At 35.5% G+C, this 18,290-nt stretch overlaps 2 protein-coding genes across 4 annotated transcripts; one reads left to right on the top strand and one right to left on the bottom strand.

Annotated features, from left to right (window-relative positions):
* Positions 1 to 1,296: 1,296 nt before the first annotated feature.
* Positions 1,297 to 4,197, bottom strand: LOC129287216 (pentatricopeptide repeat-containing protein At3g25210, mitochondrial-like). Of its 3 annotated transcripts, none has more exons than XM_054923402.1 (2): positions 3,979 to 4,197; positions 1,297 to 3,677 (listed from the first exon to the last, which is right to left on the bottom strand). In XM_054923402.1, exon 2 carries the CDS (start codon positions 3,571 to 3,573, stop codon positions 2,395 to 2,397), a length of 1,179 nt encoding a protein of 392 aa, XP_054779377.1. In that variant the 5' UTR covers positions 3,574 to 3,677; positions 3,979 to 4,197; the 3' UTR covers positions 1,297 to 2,394. The 3 variants fall into 3 exon arrangements, with proteins under 3 accessions (XP_054779377.1, XP_054779378.1, XP_054779379.1); XM_054923403.1 differs by having other exon boundaries at positions 3,983 to 4,197; XM_054923404.1 differs by having other exon boundaries at positions 3,986 to 4,197.
* Positions 4,198 to 11,099: 6,902 nt separating this feature from the next.
* On the top strand, positions 11,100 to 16,261 carry LOC129286043 (uncharacterized). The gene is given in 6 exon segments (XM_054922084.1): positions 11,100 to 11,829; positions 12,705 to 12,955; positions 13,586 to 13,679; positions 15,498 to 15,769; positions 15,771 to 15,930; positions 15,932 to 16,261. Coding segments are annotated over 6 exon segments (1,434 nt in total). The 5' UTR covers positions 11,100 to 11,205; the 3' UTR covers positions 15,965 to 16,261.
* Positions 16,262 to 18,290: the final 2,029 nt, after the last annotated feature.

Raw genomic sequence — 18,290 nt, 5'->3', positions numbered from 1 at the left:
AAATTACTTCAGTTATCGATTCAACTTTAATTTCTGACTCAATAACAACTTAACTCCGATCCAATCCAATTCAATTATAAAAATAATTTTTTAATTCAAATTGAGTAATTAACAATTTCAATCACATGTCCGACTGTCTAATTCAGTCTAATTTTTTAATTATTACTAAAATCTTTTCATATGATATAATTACTGTTGAATTTTGTTTGTCCATGCTGCTGGGTTATATGTAATAAATGTTAAGAGTTAACATTCTCCCATTCTCAAGTCTGTGATGCTTTTCGGAGCCCTACTTAGCTTTCGTATATGGCTAGATGTCCTGCCACTAGACAGAAAACGAGTCAAGGGGAAGAGCCTGTAAAGTTGTAATTTTCTCTTTGCTTGGGCAGACGCCACAAGACAAACTCACAAAAGAGAGGCTCCAAGATAATCGCATAAAAGTTTAAAAGAAAAAAAATAGCACAAAAGAAAAAACAGAGGGAAAAAAAAAACGTTAGACACGTAAGGCTTGTTGATTGGCCAATCCCAATTGACATTGTAAAGCTGGAAGCAAGGGAAATTGAGGATTATTATTGTTGTGTTTTATTATTATTATTGTTAAAATTATTATTATATGTTATATGAGATATTAAGCCTTAGATTTAAGTGAATGAATTAAGGATTAGTGCATTTTTAATTAAATTATATTATTTTATAAAGACCGGTCTGATTTCAGGTTGACCTCCAATTCTACCTTGGTTGAACTTTTGACTCCTAATATTGATCAATTCAATAATCAATCTGGTTTTCAATACCTTGCATAAAACATCAAGCATAAAATTTTCTTGTCAGCAATTTTGCACTGTCAAATTACCAGAGACAACCAACATGCTTATTTGAACGAGTACAGCATGACAACAACGCTTTGTCTATGAAAAAAAAGCATGAAAATATATCAAAAACGGGCACCTATATATATGTGGACAGTTGATAATAAATCATAACACTGTTTTATCTTTTTAGACTAGCATATGAATGGCAGAACATATAATTAAGATTGTCAGAACTCAACTGAGAACTAACAGCCACAAGAACATTGAACACGAGAAACTCAGCTGTCAACATGCAAAACTTAAGAGAAGAGAAAGTTCAAGAGAGTTAAACGTGTTAGAAAACCAACCCGGCGCAAATGATGAGTCAATTCCCAGCAGAAAGAGGCAGCAAAACTCCCAAAGGAACAGATAATCTGCTCCGTGAAGAACCTTCGCACTGTGATGCTGCTCTTCAATGGATGTGGAAGAAACTCCACCAAATTAGTAAAAAATATATAAGGCACAAAGCTTTTACTAATTTTGAAACTCAGAATTTAACACACATAAACTCCAGTTCGCATTCTTTTAATCCTAAGTCGAGCAGTCCATCTTCTAAACTCGCAGCATTAACTTCTTGCAGCCTTTTTTGAGTGAAAATATTAATAAGAACACAAAGCTACAACCAAGGGGAACAAAGAAAAGAGAGACAAAATTTACAGGAAAAAAACATCAGTCATTTTCCCCAAACCTATCATTGACGCTCATAGATATGACAAACACTATTCAAGTTAAAAGCACAAATAGCCTAAGCTTCCACTTCTTTCATATCCTCCCTATATACAAAGCCTAATTTGCAACGTTCCAATTCTGGCTCAAGAGGTGCCTCGCGTCTTCAACGATATCAAAACAAGGGTGTCTACTAAGATAGTCTCTAGCAACCATGCTGATAGTAGTTGCTCATCCTATCTTAGGCTGGAAATCTGAGCCTCTTTTCCCAGCAGAGTTGAAGTCCACGCTGGATAGCTTCAATCTTGGTGATCATTGGAGGTAAAGGGACACTTTTACCACAAATGCCCACCATCCATCTAGCTTCCCCATTTTTCAAACTTCCACCGCATAAGCAAATTTTTTCATGAAATGACCATAATGCTCCTAAAGATAAAGGACGACTTCAAAGTAGCAAATAACTACTTTCATTAATGTCATATATGAGCAAATACAGCTTTTCAAGGTAAATTTTTTGTGAACAATCTCTGAGCCTCTCTTTTCGCATTCCACTCAAACCAACTAATACCTTGTGAACTGCAGAACTGCTCCCACAGTTCCGGTGAGACAATCTTCTTCGATCTCTCTTTAACATGATGAATCCTGAACTAAATGAATGATGTCCTCCTCTTCTCCACAACCCCAAGGGCTTCGGACAATTTCAAGAGGTTGAAAGAATTTCTCACAGCAAGCACCGTGCTTCTCTATCCATCACTCTAATCCAAGAATAGTGGCTTAGAAGCACTTACAGTGTTGCATGTTAGAAAAACTGAATTCAAGATCAGAAGAGTCTCACGCCTCTGGACTTAAAACCAGAGGTGAGGATCAAGAAAAGAATCTATTCTTGGGAATGGAAGTGCAATCCATTCAACAAAATCTTGTATGTCTTATCATTCATTGAAATGTCTCTCTTCCTCCATTCATCGAGTAATTCTAAGGCCTCATTGCCTCTCCCTTCTCGACATAATCCTTCCAAAACAGTCTTGTAAGTCAAATGATCAGGGGACCTAGAATTACCCAACATGTCAAACACAATCTCAATAGCATCCTCAAACCTCCTCTCCAAAGCAAGACTACAAATGATTATCATATACGTACTGGTGCTTGGCACCAAACACTTGCTTCTCATTTCCTTAAAAAACCCTAAGCCTTGATTCACCCTCCCTTTCTCACACAGACCCTTTGCAATATAACCATAAGTATAAGCATTAGGCTCGCACCCATATAATCCCATTTCACGGAAAACCCTGATGGCCTCGTCAACTTCCAAACACTTCGCATAAGCTTTTATGATCATATTCAACACAAAAGTGTCGGGAATAACCCCAGACGCCTTCATCTGCCTGGTCATTGATCTAACGGCATGTAAATACACATAACACACATTCAATTTATTAAACCTCCTGAGAAGCGAATTGAGCAACAAAGAGTAAGTTTCGAGTGTGGGCTTACAATCCTCGGACTTCAACATTTTCTTGTACACATCGAATGCGCGATTAAAAAGGAACTTCCGACCACAACAGAATCTAATAATAGAGTTGTATAAAGGAACACTCGCACCACAAGCACCGGCAATTACCTCCTCAACCAGGGTTTCTGCGTGTCGATACCGCCTACCTGCGATGAGTTGCTTGATCATCGTGAGATACGTGACATTGGTATGCTTATACCCGCGTTGCTGGGCAGTCCACCGGAAGATGTCGAGCGCGAGATCAACGTCCGATTGAGCACGCAAGGCTTCGTCGACATCAGAAGGAGTAAATCCGGGTTTGAGCTTCTGAACCCATGTCTCGAATTGCTTCTCCAATGGTGTTCTGGTACGAGGGTTAGGGTTTGTGAATCGGGGTTCGAGGTTTTGATCTTGCTGGGGCGAGGAGGAAACTGAGCGAGCACACAGGAACGAGCATGCTAGAGAACGAGAAGGTTGTGGGTATAGGAGACGAGGGGAAGAAGAAGCAGATAGGATGTGGAAGCTTCTGGAAATGGAAGAAAGAAAGCGTTTCGAAGGCACATGCATAGTTTCTTCCACAAAAGAGACGAAGTAGCAGAAGCAGCTGGCTATCAAATGAGCTGAGACCAGTCGGAAATCGAATCTCTATTACCACATACGGTGCTTCCTCTCTGCATCCGGATCAAAAACGACGTCACGTGGAATCAATGTATTAAGTTTAGCAGTATTTAAAGGTCTAATTTCAGATCATTCATGTAGCAATTAAATGATATTAAAAAAAAGCAGCAAAGAGAAATGGAAAATCGAAGAAGCCATTAGTTGGTATAAAAAGATGAAGCAAAAGCAAGAGAAAAATCAAAGACAGAGTTAGATGGTATCAAATCAGATCAATTCAAATTTCAATTCGGAAGAAAAGATCAGTTCAGATATCCAGAACAAGCTATTCAGCATTCGGGGTTAACTTAACCGCACCTACCACCTGCATATTTCGATTGAAGAATCAAATCTTCAACGTCAAGTTCCGAACCAAGATCTAAGCCTCAGCCTCAAATGCAGCCTTCATGCACCGTCGTCGAAGTCGAACCCACGCCTCTGCTCATCCTCCGTCGAAGGCTTCCGTTCGTCGGCCATCGAGGAGAGGATGAGTGCTTGATTTCGTGGGGTTGAAGACAACGGTTAGGATTGAAGATTCTCATTCAACGATTCAGATTTGGATTTGGATTATATTAGCTAAACGGTGCGTTCTATATCAGGTTCCAGCCGACTAGGCGGTTGCCTCAATTTGACCGTGGTGATTACCAAAGTTAATAAATTTAGAGAAAATTAATATTCTAATTTTAACTCATTTACAGTCTCTTCCCATACCACTCAGCCTCTAAATTTTTAATTCACTTAAAATTTGGTCTCTAATTTTTTAACCATTTGTAATTTTGTCTTCTCACCATCACTCATTCTACATAGCACAATTTTTTCTTAAATCAGTTAAAATTGCTCCTGTGGCTTTCACCTCAACTATTTGTGGATTTTATAAAAATTTCCCCGGGGGGTGGTGGAGCTGTTTCCAACATTGACTTCAAATAAAAAAGTTGACAAAAAAAGGTAAAAATGTTTTGTTTTGATAATGTCAAGGGCAAAATTGTTTCAACAAGATGCTAGTAAAATTTTTATAAAAAATTATGATATGATCCTATGTGACAACTTAGTTAACATCCAAGATGTCATCCTATTTGGCAATCTAGTTTTAGATTACAGTATATGTGACAACAAAGTTCTAGGTGGCATCCTGCATCATCTAGTTACCCAAAGTCATGCCATTCAAGTAGAAGAAATATAACATCTTAAAAATTTTAAGACTCAAATTTATTTTAAAAAATAAAATAAAATATCTATAATTAAATTAAAATTAGAATAATTTAATAGAGGCCCAGAGTTTGAGTTTTACTAAGTAAAAGTTTGGTTTTATTTAATTTTTAACTATGAGAAAAATTACCAAAGTGACCCGGGCTTTTGTGCAATAATAAAAAATATTGGGCCATTTATTGTAATTGTCCCCAAACTTTTGGACTAGCTTTTATAAAGAGAAAACAGACGTAGAAATGTAGAGAAAGGAAACGCACGAGAGGGAGAGAGGAAGAAGAGAAGATAAAGGGAGGGAGTTAGGCTTGAATCTAGGAGTCTTTGCAATCGTTGCGAGCTCGGTTACATGATAGGTAAACTCCCTACTTCAATCCTCTTCTCGTTCTCTTGATTTTCTTCAATTTTTGGAAGAGGAGATTTTTGAATTTTGATTCCAAAGGCTTTATTCTTGTAAGCTTTTGTTTCTTTGGATCCTAGGAAGCATGTTTTAAGTTTCTATATAGTGATCTAATGTTTTGAGTGGATAATTGGATGAAAAGAGGTGTTTTGGGCACAAAATAAATCCTAAGAAATTGGGTTTTTGCTCTTCAATGGTTTAAGCTTATTGATTTAGTTATAATTTTGCTATTTAAGCCCAATAAGATTTAAATTAAGGTTTAGTTTTTATTATAAGGGCTAATGGTGAAAGTTGGTGGCACTAAGTAAAGGTTTTTAATTGATTAAAAATTATATAAATTGGAAATTTAACCTAGTGATGGCTAATAAATGGTTTTGGTGGTTAAGTGATACTATGTGAATGGTTGGTTAAATATATGGACCATTGGGATGGATTATGGCTTATAGATCCAAGTTGTGTGGTATGAGTTATAGTCTTCATTAATGCTATTTGACATGATAAGTGATGTGGATCACTTATACATTATAGGAATTATTGATGGAATTTGTTCGAAAGTTAAGGAATAAGCCAAGTTCTATTTTGTACAAAAGGAACCCTTTTGGTACCAAAGGGTCGAGGTAACAGGGGAAATTTATATTTTTTATTACTCTGTTTTAGCTATTTTTGAATAAATATTACTAGCTATCATGCATTACATGTTTTAAAAGATTAAATGTGCTTTATAAGGGATTATGGGGTACTAATTTGATTATAGTGCAAATATGTTTTCTAATTATTTAATAACAATGTTTTTATGGAAACGTGATTTGTTTACATCTATTTTAATCATAAGGAATAAAAGTTGCACTTAAGGAAGTGTAACTAAGTAAGGTACCTTAGATAGGCTAAGGAATCGTTTAAGGGAGATTTATAAATGTTATACTACCTTAGAGTGTTGAATTGGTCAATACTCGGGAAAGGTAGACAAGAGTAAAAAGCATGATCTCGATGGGAGTTCACCAATGAGAAGGTGTGAATTTTTGATATTCTATGACACACTGTCAGTACTCAGTGTTGTCTTACGTATTATGGGCTCAGTGCACTAAAGTGGTTAGTGTATTGAGTGTTCGACACAAGGTACGTAAAACCGGACCGGTCATTAAACCGGTCATAGTACTGGGTCACGGGTTAGTGGTTCAATCAGGGTTGAACCGGAGGTTGAACCGGTGGCAAACCGGTCATGATTAAAATAATACAATTTAAATAAAAAGACATTAATTATAAAAACATTCAACCAAATCCAACCACTCAAAAGTCTAACAATAATAAAATACTATATTTTTAGACTTAGCATGCTCTATCTCTAATTTTTTATTTTTTGACTTCAATTTTACTTTTTTTTGTTATTTTTTTCCGAACTCAGAGCTCTGAAAAATTAAAAATGAAAAAAAAAATCAAAAACGACGTCGTTTTGGGGTAAAAGTCTGAAAAAATATTAACCCGGTTAACCCAGTCAACCCACCGGGTTATCCGGGTTATACCGGGTTGAACCCGGGTTGACCGGGTTACACCGGTTCACTCCCTCACCGGGTTAAGTGCAAACCCAGACCGGACAGGGGACCGGTTCACCGGTTTCCGGGTTGACCCGGCCGGTCCGGTCCGGTTTTCAATACCATGGTTCGACACCTCTCAGTGGGGGAGGGAATCTGACATATGAAGTGTGAGGTTGAGTGCCTAGGCTAAGATAGCCCTCACATGGAGAGTAAATCAAGCTGGCTCTGGGAGGGAGTTAGCTTTGACTGCTCAGGATTCACGTCGAAGGGGCATAGGCAGTTCGGTGGATTAGATCATGTCTTAGATTATGTTTTGTGCCTGTGGAGGTACAAGTAGGTATAAGGTTTACCTGCGAGTTAAAGAGTGTCAGGGGGCATTCTGTTGGTCATGAAAGGCCATACCGGCCTAGGTCATGCATTCATACATTTTAAATGGCTAGATTATATACTATGTTGAATTTATTATTCGTTTATTTGATTATGGCTTACTTTGTAATAATCAATGTAGATTTCTCTGTTATTGAGACTATGGTTGTCTCACCCCTTTCTTTTCAATATTCTAGGTCCAGGTGAAGGATCCAGTGGTGGACGGGAAAAGGAGCAAAGCTAGGGGTTTGCTTGTGATTTGTAAAGAACTGCAACCCCTTTCTTTTGAGCAAATATATTGTAATGTATTTAGAATTAGGGTGCTAGTAGGATATGATTATGTATGTGTGTTTGAATATGTGTGGATTGTGTGCTTGTGTATGAATTTTTGTTTGTTTACAGACTTGTGGCTAAGAAACTTGGTTATGGTGTGTGGTTTTGATGGATTTACTTAGTAGACCAAGTTTCTATTACAAATAGATATTTATTTTGATATATATATATATATATATATATGATTATACAAGCAAATACAAAGTGGTTGCATTGCAAATGGTGTACTATGGGCAAACATATACCTTGGATAGAGAGAGTGGGTGCGTAGGCCCCACAAGGAGCTCTAAGCCAAGTGAAAATGTTTAACATATGTATTTATATAAATACATGGTATTTGGATTGATTTGTGACCACTCTTGTATGATTTATGCATTTTGGGGGTTTAGGGTCCATTTTGGGAAATGACACCTGAGTGGTCAAATTTTGATGTATGGGGGTTTTTCATCATTTGAATGTTCTATCAGGTGTTTTTAGTCTTATTTGATGTGTCCAAAATGTTCTCACATGTTTGTAACCATTAGGATGAGATTTGGACAATTTTGAAAATGGTTTTTTTTTAAAAAGCTGTACTTTTACATTTGAGTGTTCAAATCTTAATCCAACCGTTGGATTTCTCTAAAATTTGGGTCACAAGTAAAACCTTTTATAAGCTTCGTGTGAGATTTGGAATTATGTCGATTGGATATCAGATGGAGAAACGGCGCACTCCAGAATTTGGTCTGGAGGTGCTGTCACAATGCTGTCATGACAGCTACAATAATTATATCATAACCTGCACAAAATTCAATCTGTCTGTTAGATATTTTTCAAATTTGGTATGCTAATAGTATTCTTAAAAAGTGATATGTGGGCTTTGGAATCACTCCGATCGGAGGTCGGGTGATGAAATGGTACACTCCGGAAGTTGGTCCGGAAGTGCTGTCATGACAGCTTTAGCAAAAGTAACCAAATTTGTAACATGTCAAATTTTTAATCCGACCATTGGATTTTTTTGAAATTTGGTACACTTATAGTACCTTTTGAATGTAATGTGTGAGCTTTAAAATTTCTTTGATCGGAGATTGAAAGACAGAACGGTGTCTCCCTGAAGTTGATTTAGGAGAGCTGTCATGACAACAATTTAATGCTCATGACAGTATATTTTTACCCTTCTTTCGTCTAACTTGCTTCCGTGCGCTATAGGTAGAACCTATAAAAATTTTTAAAGGCTTTAAATGTTTAATTTGCAATTGTGTATTTGCTTAGTGATTTAAATGGTTTGTTTCCTAAGTTGATTTTAGGATTAATTCCTCAACCACACTTAGTTTATTTGAATTATGTGATTTTTGGATAACACTCGGGGCAAGTGTTACAAGAAAGCTCAAGCAAAGAAATTCATAATTAAAAAGCTATAACATATATGGAGAGCCCAAATCAATACATTAAAGTCCAATACATAAGTATACACCTGGAGGAGGTAAATTTGACCATAATCTTACTTTAAACCTAAACACATATTCTACGTCTTATTCTTTTTTGAGGTAAAGGTTTCAATTGAAGGGAGAAATGAGCAATATGATAAGTGAGCTAACAAAAGGCACAAAAATGTTGTCTCTGAGCCTAAAGATTAGGTTTGAGTACATCTCAGGCATGAGAGATTTCTAAGTATGAGGAAGATAAAGTTGCATCCAAAAGGCAATGAACCTTTTCAAGTGCTAGAATAAATTAATAATAATGCCTACAAGATAGATCTTCCTAGCTCATATGGAAATGTGTCAGTTATATTCAACGTTACAAACCTTTCTTTATTTGATACGTATGGTTCAAGGGCGAATCCTCTTTAAGAGAGAGTGAATGATTGGAATCAAGGGGTCAAACTTCAACATTTAGTATCTTTGATTTGTTGCAAGATATCGGAGGATTAATGACTAGATCCAAAGCTAAAAAGATAAAAGTAGCCATAAATTTATTAATCAGGGATGTTCTAAATGATCATTGAGTCATAAAGGCAATCGGAGTTTTAGAAGACCTAAAAAAAACTTTTAACATATTGGATATCACTCAAGATACTCAAGCTCATGAGTTCATTTATTTTAGTTAATATTGTTTTTTTAATTTAAGAAATTAGTTTATCTTATTTTATTTTAATATTCAAGTCTAGAAAAATTAGTTTATTTCGTTTTAAATTCAAATAAGGATAACATATATCCATTTGAATATGATTTATCCATTTGGAACCTTAGATTAACTAAGAATGTGTCATTTGAGTTCTTAGAACTCTATTTAAATAGTTTAACCCTTTTTATTTTGAGAATATTTGATTGAATTTATGAATTAATTTTTTTTTCAATTGTAAGACTTATTTGAATAGTGTTATTCTCAGTGAGATAACACATTGTAAAATTTTGAATTATTATGAGCTATCACTTAATTATTTTGTGTTAAATTGTGATGGAGGTTTAAGCATTAGATTCCACACAAGCCTCTTTCTAAATGCATGAACCCCCTTTTTTTTTTAAGAAGCACAGACACTTTTGAGTTTCACGAATAAGAAGTTATGAAAAATGTGGTCCTCTGATCGCTTCAACTTCTTTGGCATCAGTCTAAAAGCAGTGAGTTTTTTAAGCTCAAGCATTTATGGGTTTTCTCGATTTCTCCTTCGATTTCCCTTTGCCACTCATGGATTTCAACAAAATCAAGCACTAAATCATAGCGCATAGACTTCCTTGACTTTTGGGTTGCTTCTTCAACTTCGTCCGCTTGGCCTTCTTCACTACCTCTACTTTCCCATTCTCTAGGTGCACAGACATTGGCTGCCCTTTGTGCTTCAAGAATTCTCTAGCGTCGATCCTCCAATTGTTACTCGAATGATTGGAAAACATAATAAATGCCAGAGTTGCAAGTGGGCTTCGACATTTGGTCTTCCTCTATTGCTTTGTGTATTGCTAAATGGGCATATTTTCAATTCAAGGAAAAAAAAGAGGGTGAATGATCACCTAAGCATGCTCATCTAGGCACAGCTAAGTCAATTAATGGTCAAACACATACATTTATTAAAATTGTACGATATTGTTATGTTTTAAAAAAGTCAGACAAAATATTACACTTTTTAAAAGTTAAGAATATCAATTGTGACTTATAAAAAACATTTAGGGGTAAATACAAATTTTAGCTCAATTTATTAAACACAATAAAATAATTTCAAGCAAAATTATGAAAAAAATAGTTAAGCTATCCTCTCATGCCAATAAAACTAAAAAAAAAAAAAAGCATGGCAACAAAATTCAACCCATATTCTTTCTGCCTCATAAATATTTTAAATTTTATTTTTTAAAAAAGGGAAGAAGAAAGTTAAATGAATTTGTTAGTTGGGCATTTAACCTACTAATATACACAATTTGAATTGGGTTGGATTTTAAGTTGATTTTTCTCTTTAATCCACATGAGCTAAACTATGACGTGATTCGGGATGGCCTATATTCTCTAATCTCACCTCTAAATTGCTCTTTTCGTGTTATTGTCATATTCTCTAATCTCACCTCTAAATTGCTCTTTTCGTGTTATTGTCACATATGTTTTGTACAGTATTTATTCTTTTATTAGTATTAAAATTATAATTGAGTGGAAGTGTGAAGCCGATGTCCATGGCTTTCTTTAAAACCCCAACAAGAGTATCGTTTCCCTCCTGAAGCTCCAAGATCAGACGCACCCCGTTTCAAACTTTGCCGAAAAATGTCATCTTCAACACCAGACATGCTCATTAAGAATCGCTTTCTGGGATTCTTAATCTGGCAATCGATCCCCTCTACCGTGGTCTACTTCTTCCTTAAAGCCTTTATCTCAACTATTGCCAATTCCATTGCTGGTACTGATACCCCCAACTTATACACGTCAAGCAGTTTCAGAAAAAGCTCGTTATTTTGGGCTTTTGTACCTTCATTCAGGGGTTTTATCTCATTCATCACATTCCATTTCTCTCAGCTCCTTTTCTCCTCCACGCTCTCCGTCATCGCTTCTCCGCATCCTGAGCGACCAGCCTCCATGTTTGAGCTTGCAACTGGGCTTATTCGCCTCCTATATGTTCCCGGAGGCGGCAGGGGGTTTCCGGCGGCTGATTCTGACGATTTTCGCCGTCGAGCAAAGGTTTCTTTGAGCTTTGTATTGTTTGTGGCAGCATCAGCAGCTTCGGGTTTCACAGCATCGGTGTCGCTTTGTGGAGTGAGAGCAATCAGAGAGCATGATGATGGGTTTTGGATGATTGGACGACTGGGTTTAAGGGGCTTCTTCGTGGGTTTACTTTTTGGGTTGCATTATGTTTATAAACGCTTGTGGGTTTTGGAGTTTCCTATTATTCAGGTCAGTCTGCGATTTTTTTTCTTACTATATGTTTGTCACAAACATTTGTTTTGTGCTATTTAAGTTTTCTGGGCAGTCTTCCTGGCCTGTTCTAAATGCACAAGTAATAATTAATGCAATGTTATCTCTTGCTTGGGGTGGAATTGATAAAACTACTTCACGACATACCCACTGTGTTACCCCTGGCTCTTAACCTAGATGGATACTGCAAATTTTAATCATGGGAAGATGATTTCTTCATAAAACACCAAAAACGTGTACGGAAGTAACGTGTTAATGGGTTGCTGGAAATATATCAGTTATAATTGTGTTATTAACATGCCATCTAGATATATCTGGGTTCTAAAAGGGAGGGCAATTGGATGTTCTCGGATGTGAATCAAATGTATAGATTTGTTCTGATGGTAGGTCATGATAATACTATTTATTTTTCTTCGTGGAAGATGCGTTAATTCAGTTGACTTGAAGCAAAATGTGTCTAATAAACCATTGCTGCCATCGGCATCTTTGTTTCTTCCTAAGCAATGCTTTTTTTCAGTCTGGTCTAACTTATATTTGGTCTGTAACTGCTCTTCCCATATTCTGGGGCTTTGCTGTTCGATTTTCTAGTTTGTTCTATATTCAAGACTGTAACATGTCCTTACTTCCACTGTGATGTGCATTCACTCCAAGAAGTTCTCTATTTTCTGAACAGTCTTCTAGGGGCTTTTTCACTATTTCCCTAACAAGGTTACGCTATCAAGCTCCACTTGTTTTTTCTGAACTATACTGATTTCCATAAATTATGGAATTTACATTTGTGCATGAAAAAATTGATTTATTACCTTTTCTTCTCGGTAATCATAAGCGCCAACTTCAATTGCTTGCATGAGCAGCGTCTTCCTTACTTCAGCTTCAAAATGGGACTTCCTTCAGCTGCTAGACAAGCTTTGAAGCTTTCCTTTGTGGCTTTCATATTTTCAACTACTTTGGTTGAGTTTCTTCCACATCCATTGAAGACCAGCATCACAATGCGAAGGTTTTTCATGGAGCAGATTATCTGTTTCATTGGGAGCTTTGCTGTCCTTATCTGCTGGGAATTGACTCATCATTTGCACCGGGTTGGTTTTCTAACATGCTTAACTTCGTTGAACTTTCACTGCTCTTAAGTTTTGCATATTGACAGCTGAGTTTCTCATGTTCAACATTCTTATGGTTGTTAGTTCTCAGTTGAGTTTTGACAATCTTAATAATATGTTCTGCCATTCATATGCTAATCCAAAAAATAGAACAGTGTTATGATGTATTATCAACTGTCACATATATGTAGGCGCATGTTTTTCTTATATTTCCATGCTTTTTTTAGACAAAACGTTGTTGTCCAGCTGTGCTCGTTCAAATAAGCATGTTGGTTGTCTCTTGTTAGTGCACAATTGTTGAAATGAATATTTTTATGCTAGATGTTTTATTTCACAATTGTTAGATTTAATTGAGTACTTCCGTAGTTATGATAGCAAGATGACATGAAATGCAAAAATGGCATATGTATTATGAATATCTGCATGGACTAATAGAGTACATGTACTTCTTTGGCAATGAACCCTGTATATATGATACTTTGTATTATCAATAGCAACATATACAATGATGAATATCTGGAGTTTGACATCTTTTTCCTTTTAACCCATGGACTAAACATTTGGAGGGCAATTGTTACCTACTGAATGAATTTTCTATTGATTGAATATGATATGTAGGTTTTACTGGTACTTAAAAGGTTATGTTTGCACCCCCTAAAGGGTGAAGCTTGGGCAGCAAAAACAGACTCACGACTAGATATGAAGTACTCAGAACCACTAAATAACTTAAAGGTATGGACATACTTTTGATCCTTTTATACTTTTACAATTAATTAATAGATTTCAAACTTCATTGCTTGGACCAAGTTGTGGGGATTCATGTCTTAAACTAATTTTATATTCTATTCTGTATGTAAATCATCTTACACTGATGAGAGACAAAATATGTAAGGTCTATCCATAGGCTGGAAATTCTATAACTTCAGAAGTTAGTTATCTAGAACTCTGCTAGGCTTCTGACATTAGCATCACAATTGTGTTTTCAATTCCTTTAAAAGAGTGCTAAGATGGGGTATAGGAAATCCCCCAGAACAAACGTTCGAGGAGAAACAAAGAAAAGAAAATCTGTTAATGTGTGGATTCCATAAAGAAGCTAGTTGCTTTCTTGTTTTCACCATTTGAACTTTGTTTTTTTTTCGTTCAAGTGAAATTTATTGAATTGCAAATCCAGCATGGCCCACTCTGCATGAAGTGTACAAAGAAATGTGCCACTTCAGAAAGAAACAAGACATACTTAGGAACAAGATTAATGAGTTTAAAATCTGAAGAAACTCTAAGAAAAACTTACTGCAATGCAACAACTGCTGGATCAGATAATCCCAGAAAGTGTATGTAAAACGCTGGTGTTTGAAACGCCATGAAAGCTTCTCCTAGCATTTTATAGTGTTGCTTGCTCACCCGCACACATGACATATTCATTTTCTTGTACTTTTTGTTTGTACTTAAGTGATTTGCATAGTAATAGAATATATATTAAGGTTTTGTTGGAATATTTGTACAGTTTTCACAATCAAATTCATGGGTTGTCATAGATGTATGCCTCTGCTATGTATGTTCCTAGTCTTGGCTGCATATATGGACAACTGTAAAGTGTATTCATCTATAAAGATGGCATAACTAGTGTTTATGTTCACTTAGAATGTCAATTCTTGAACATGAATATTTGCAGAAACTGACTGAGCACACCTGAAATAGTTTTTCCTATAGCTCATGTTATCTTATGAATGCACGTGAAGTTAAATGAAAATAGAAAACAATGAAAGGGTCATTTTGGGTGAAAGCTTTTCAGACCCTTTTCTACAAGCGGCTGTTAGTCCTGGCTCTCCATCATCTTTTTGTGTGTGCGTGTGCTTGCGTCTTTTTATTTGACTGAAATTTAGCAGGGGAGTCAGATATGCACAGCACTCATACTCATAACTAATCATTCTGGGCCAAGAAGAAGCCAGATCTTTCTTAATGAATTGCCTTATTTATTGATTATTGATGATTGGGTTAAGGGTACTTTTAAAGCGTTGACCTGAGGTCTCGAAGTCATTCTCTGCTTTCTTATATCGTAGCATCTGATTGCAGTTCCTCTATGATGACTCTGTCCACCTTATGTTTTGGGCAAATGCTTGTACGTTGCATTGATTTGATTATAGTATATCTGTTTCCACATCTGAATCAAGATAGAAAAGCTTTGTGCTCTCAAATTCTGCTATGATTTCTATTTCCCTAAGCAGAATTTGGACTGTAAGGAGTTCTGCTTCAAGATCAACTAAGGTCAATGCAGGAGTTTGTCCCGAGAAATTCTTTCTTTTTTTGCCTTGGGTTCCACCCTGAGACCTAGTTTTCTGTAGCTTTTCAGCTTGATTGGACAATACTTGTAGACTTTGAAATGAAAAGTCATTTCAGAAGTTTGGCAATAGGCAGACAATTGTGAAGGAATTTTTTGGATGAGCTAGCATCCGTGAACAAAAAACCCCGCCAGCATGAATTCGTTTTGACTTGGTAAAACTATTTTGAATTAGTATTTGACATATTAGTAGCTACTGGTTTGCTTGTATGCAGCTTTATACGTGGTGTTCCAAGACTGTTGCCTCACTGACTTCCTGCTCACACAGAGAGGATAAGTTCGGAGTTGCTCAGCTTTCCGGGAGTAACGCAGCTGTCGTGTCGACGTTGATATCTTGCCTTCTTGCAGTTGAAACATTCATGGGAAAGAAAACGAATCTACAATCTTCGAATCAGCTGTTAGGACCTGCCAATATCCGGTGGCTGCCAGCAAATAGTGGAAGAGCTGGTGTTACAACTGTTAAAGGAGGAGTGGGCCTGAAATTCAAAAGCTTATGCTGTTGCTGATGTCCTCAAGACCTCAATCTACCAGATTGTCTCCACGTTCCATGATGAGATGTTGGCCAGTGCTAAAGCTGGTCTTCTTGAGAAGGACTGGATCACTAGTGGGAAACCCTTTTTCGGTACCCACGAGCTCATCATACAAAAATTTGCGCCTATTCCTCGATTTCCGAGCCACGTAGCTGGAATTTTCAGGTTTTGGTGCTACTTTCCTCAATTCCTTATCAACCTATTGGTGAGATATCCTTTGATCTACCAACATGGTTTCAGACATTATAATTACACACAGGTTGTTTGCTTGAGGAGGAGAGGATCAATTTTGCTGTCTGAATATTGAGATGAATGGTATGAATCCCTTGCTGTTTTCTTGAATGCACTCGGTTTGGCAGTTGAATTCATAGCAACAAGATTTGGTAGGATTGATCTTTGGCTGACCTGACTATCGAGTATGAGTATAATTTTTATAGCCTTATTCTGTTCTTTGGTCTTCAAATTATTCTTGTTTTAGCTTTCGCTTGTGCTGTAAGGCAAGTGCTTTTATGGGCAAAAATTCACTCGGATCATCTAAAACCAATGGTTAATTGATGGATATGACAAAACCGTTTTAATTTGATTGGCTATTATTTGAACTATTTTTTTGGGCTATTATTTTTACTAATTAATCCATTGATTAAATTGGATTTGGTTGAGTGGTTGGTTTTCTTTTTCGAAGAATTGCTTGCAATATACTTTAAAATTTTATATTTGTATAATATTAATTAATTTTATGATGATATTTTACATATTTGTTTGTGAAAAAACATTAGAAATTACCCTAGAGAGTGGAAAATTTATGAGAAAGTGTGTACTATATACTCCATTCCTTAATAAAAATTTAGGGCATTTTAATTGAATTTTATTTTAATAAATAATACTTATTTTAACATGATTTTATTTTTTTTATATTTATCCTTTATTTAATAAAGTATTTTATTTTAAAAAATATAAATAATTTATTGAGTACTTTTGGAGAAAAAAAAGTGTTGATTGTATATGAAAAGATTTAAAATGTTTTATATTTTTAATATTTAATTTTTAAAAAATATTTTATATTTTTAACAGAAAAAAAATATTTTTTAACGGAAAGGGTATAATATAATTAATATAATGCATGTTTGTATGTCTCTAATCGAATGTCCTAGAGCTTGTAAACGTGTTGTCTATGAGCATTGAAGTTGAAATTTGGAGCTTGAACTAAACGAGGGTTTCATATTTTGTAGGGATTGATAAATAAGTATTATCCATGACTTATGTTATACTCCAAACTTTAAAAATATAAAGTATTTTTAAAAAGTTGAATGTTAAAAAATATAAGGTATTTTTAATCTTTTGAGGTGTAATCATTGTTTTTTTTTAAGTGCTCTTATTGATAATAATTTTATATTTATTGTAGAGTGTTTAATAATATAAAAAAATATAATTAATTAAAAATAAATAATTATTTTATTAGAGGATAAAATTTAATTAAAAATATTTTATATTATTAATAAAAGAAGTATTAAATAAATAAAGATATCTAAAAATGTGGAAAGAACCAATCACTGATGTGAACATTGGCCCGAGACAAACATTACATCTTTTTACAATCAATCTATTTCTCAAGATTTAATAACAGCATTCCAATTTCTTTATTTATTCTGAAAATGTTTATATACTTAATTAAGATATATTTTTTTAATTAAATTAAGATATAGGTATATTTTATTATTAATATTATTCACGTATTAAAATTCATATGCTTTAATTTAATTAGATAAATATATTAAATATGTAAAATTAAGTGTATAAATTTTGCCCATATTTTAAACCTCAGCCATTATTTTTTGTCATGAATAGATGAACGTTTGAGGCATATTTATGTATTGTTTTTCTGTAATGAATTGATCAAACCAAAATTGTTAAATTCAACCTAAGAAGTACAGAGGAACTGGCTGGGTCTCAAAATAACAGCAGACGGCAGTATCGACGCCTGACATGGCGATAGCGTCCTTCTCCGTCGACGGCAACGCCTCCAAGATCCAATAGAAGGAATTCAAGCCCCTGAGGATCCGATTCTGATAGTGCGCCACATTATTCCCAGAATCCCAGGGCGAATAGAAGGATCAACAGTACACCACGAAAATCACACACGACGTCGCCAGCAACGTCGGGAACGAAGACAAATCCATCTCGAAGGCCCTAATTCACCTTCTTCAACAGAATGATTCAAATGTGGTTGATCGAGACAGAATTTTGGCGAATCAAGTATTGTTCTTTATTATTATTATTATTATTTTTGGGGGGGGGGGGGGGATTCGTCCAAATTCTAGTAAGTTGTTGAGGTACAACTGAGGGACGCATGGACGTGCCTGTTTGATCTCAATTATAAACTCCACAAGGGGAATCAAATTACGCGCCCGTTTGATGGCCTAGCTGCTTCTGCTACTTCGTCTCTTTTGTGGAAGAAACTATGCATGTGCCTTCGAAACG

The sequence above is a fragment of the Prosopis cineraria genome, unplaced genomic scaffold, assembly GCF_029017545.1.
Source record: "Prosopis cineraria cultivar Desert tree isolate PC_DT_omini unplaced genomic scaffold, ASM2901754v1 PC11, whole genome shotgun sequence".
NCBI lineage: Eukaryota > Viridiplantae > Streptophyta > Magnoliopsida > Fabales > Fabaceae > Prosopis > Prosopis cineraria.
Note: the sequence above shows the minus strand (reverse complement) of the source record. Positions and strands in the feature narration are given on the sequence as shown.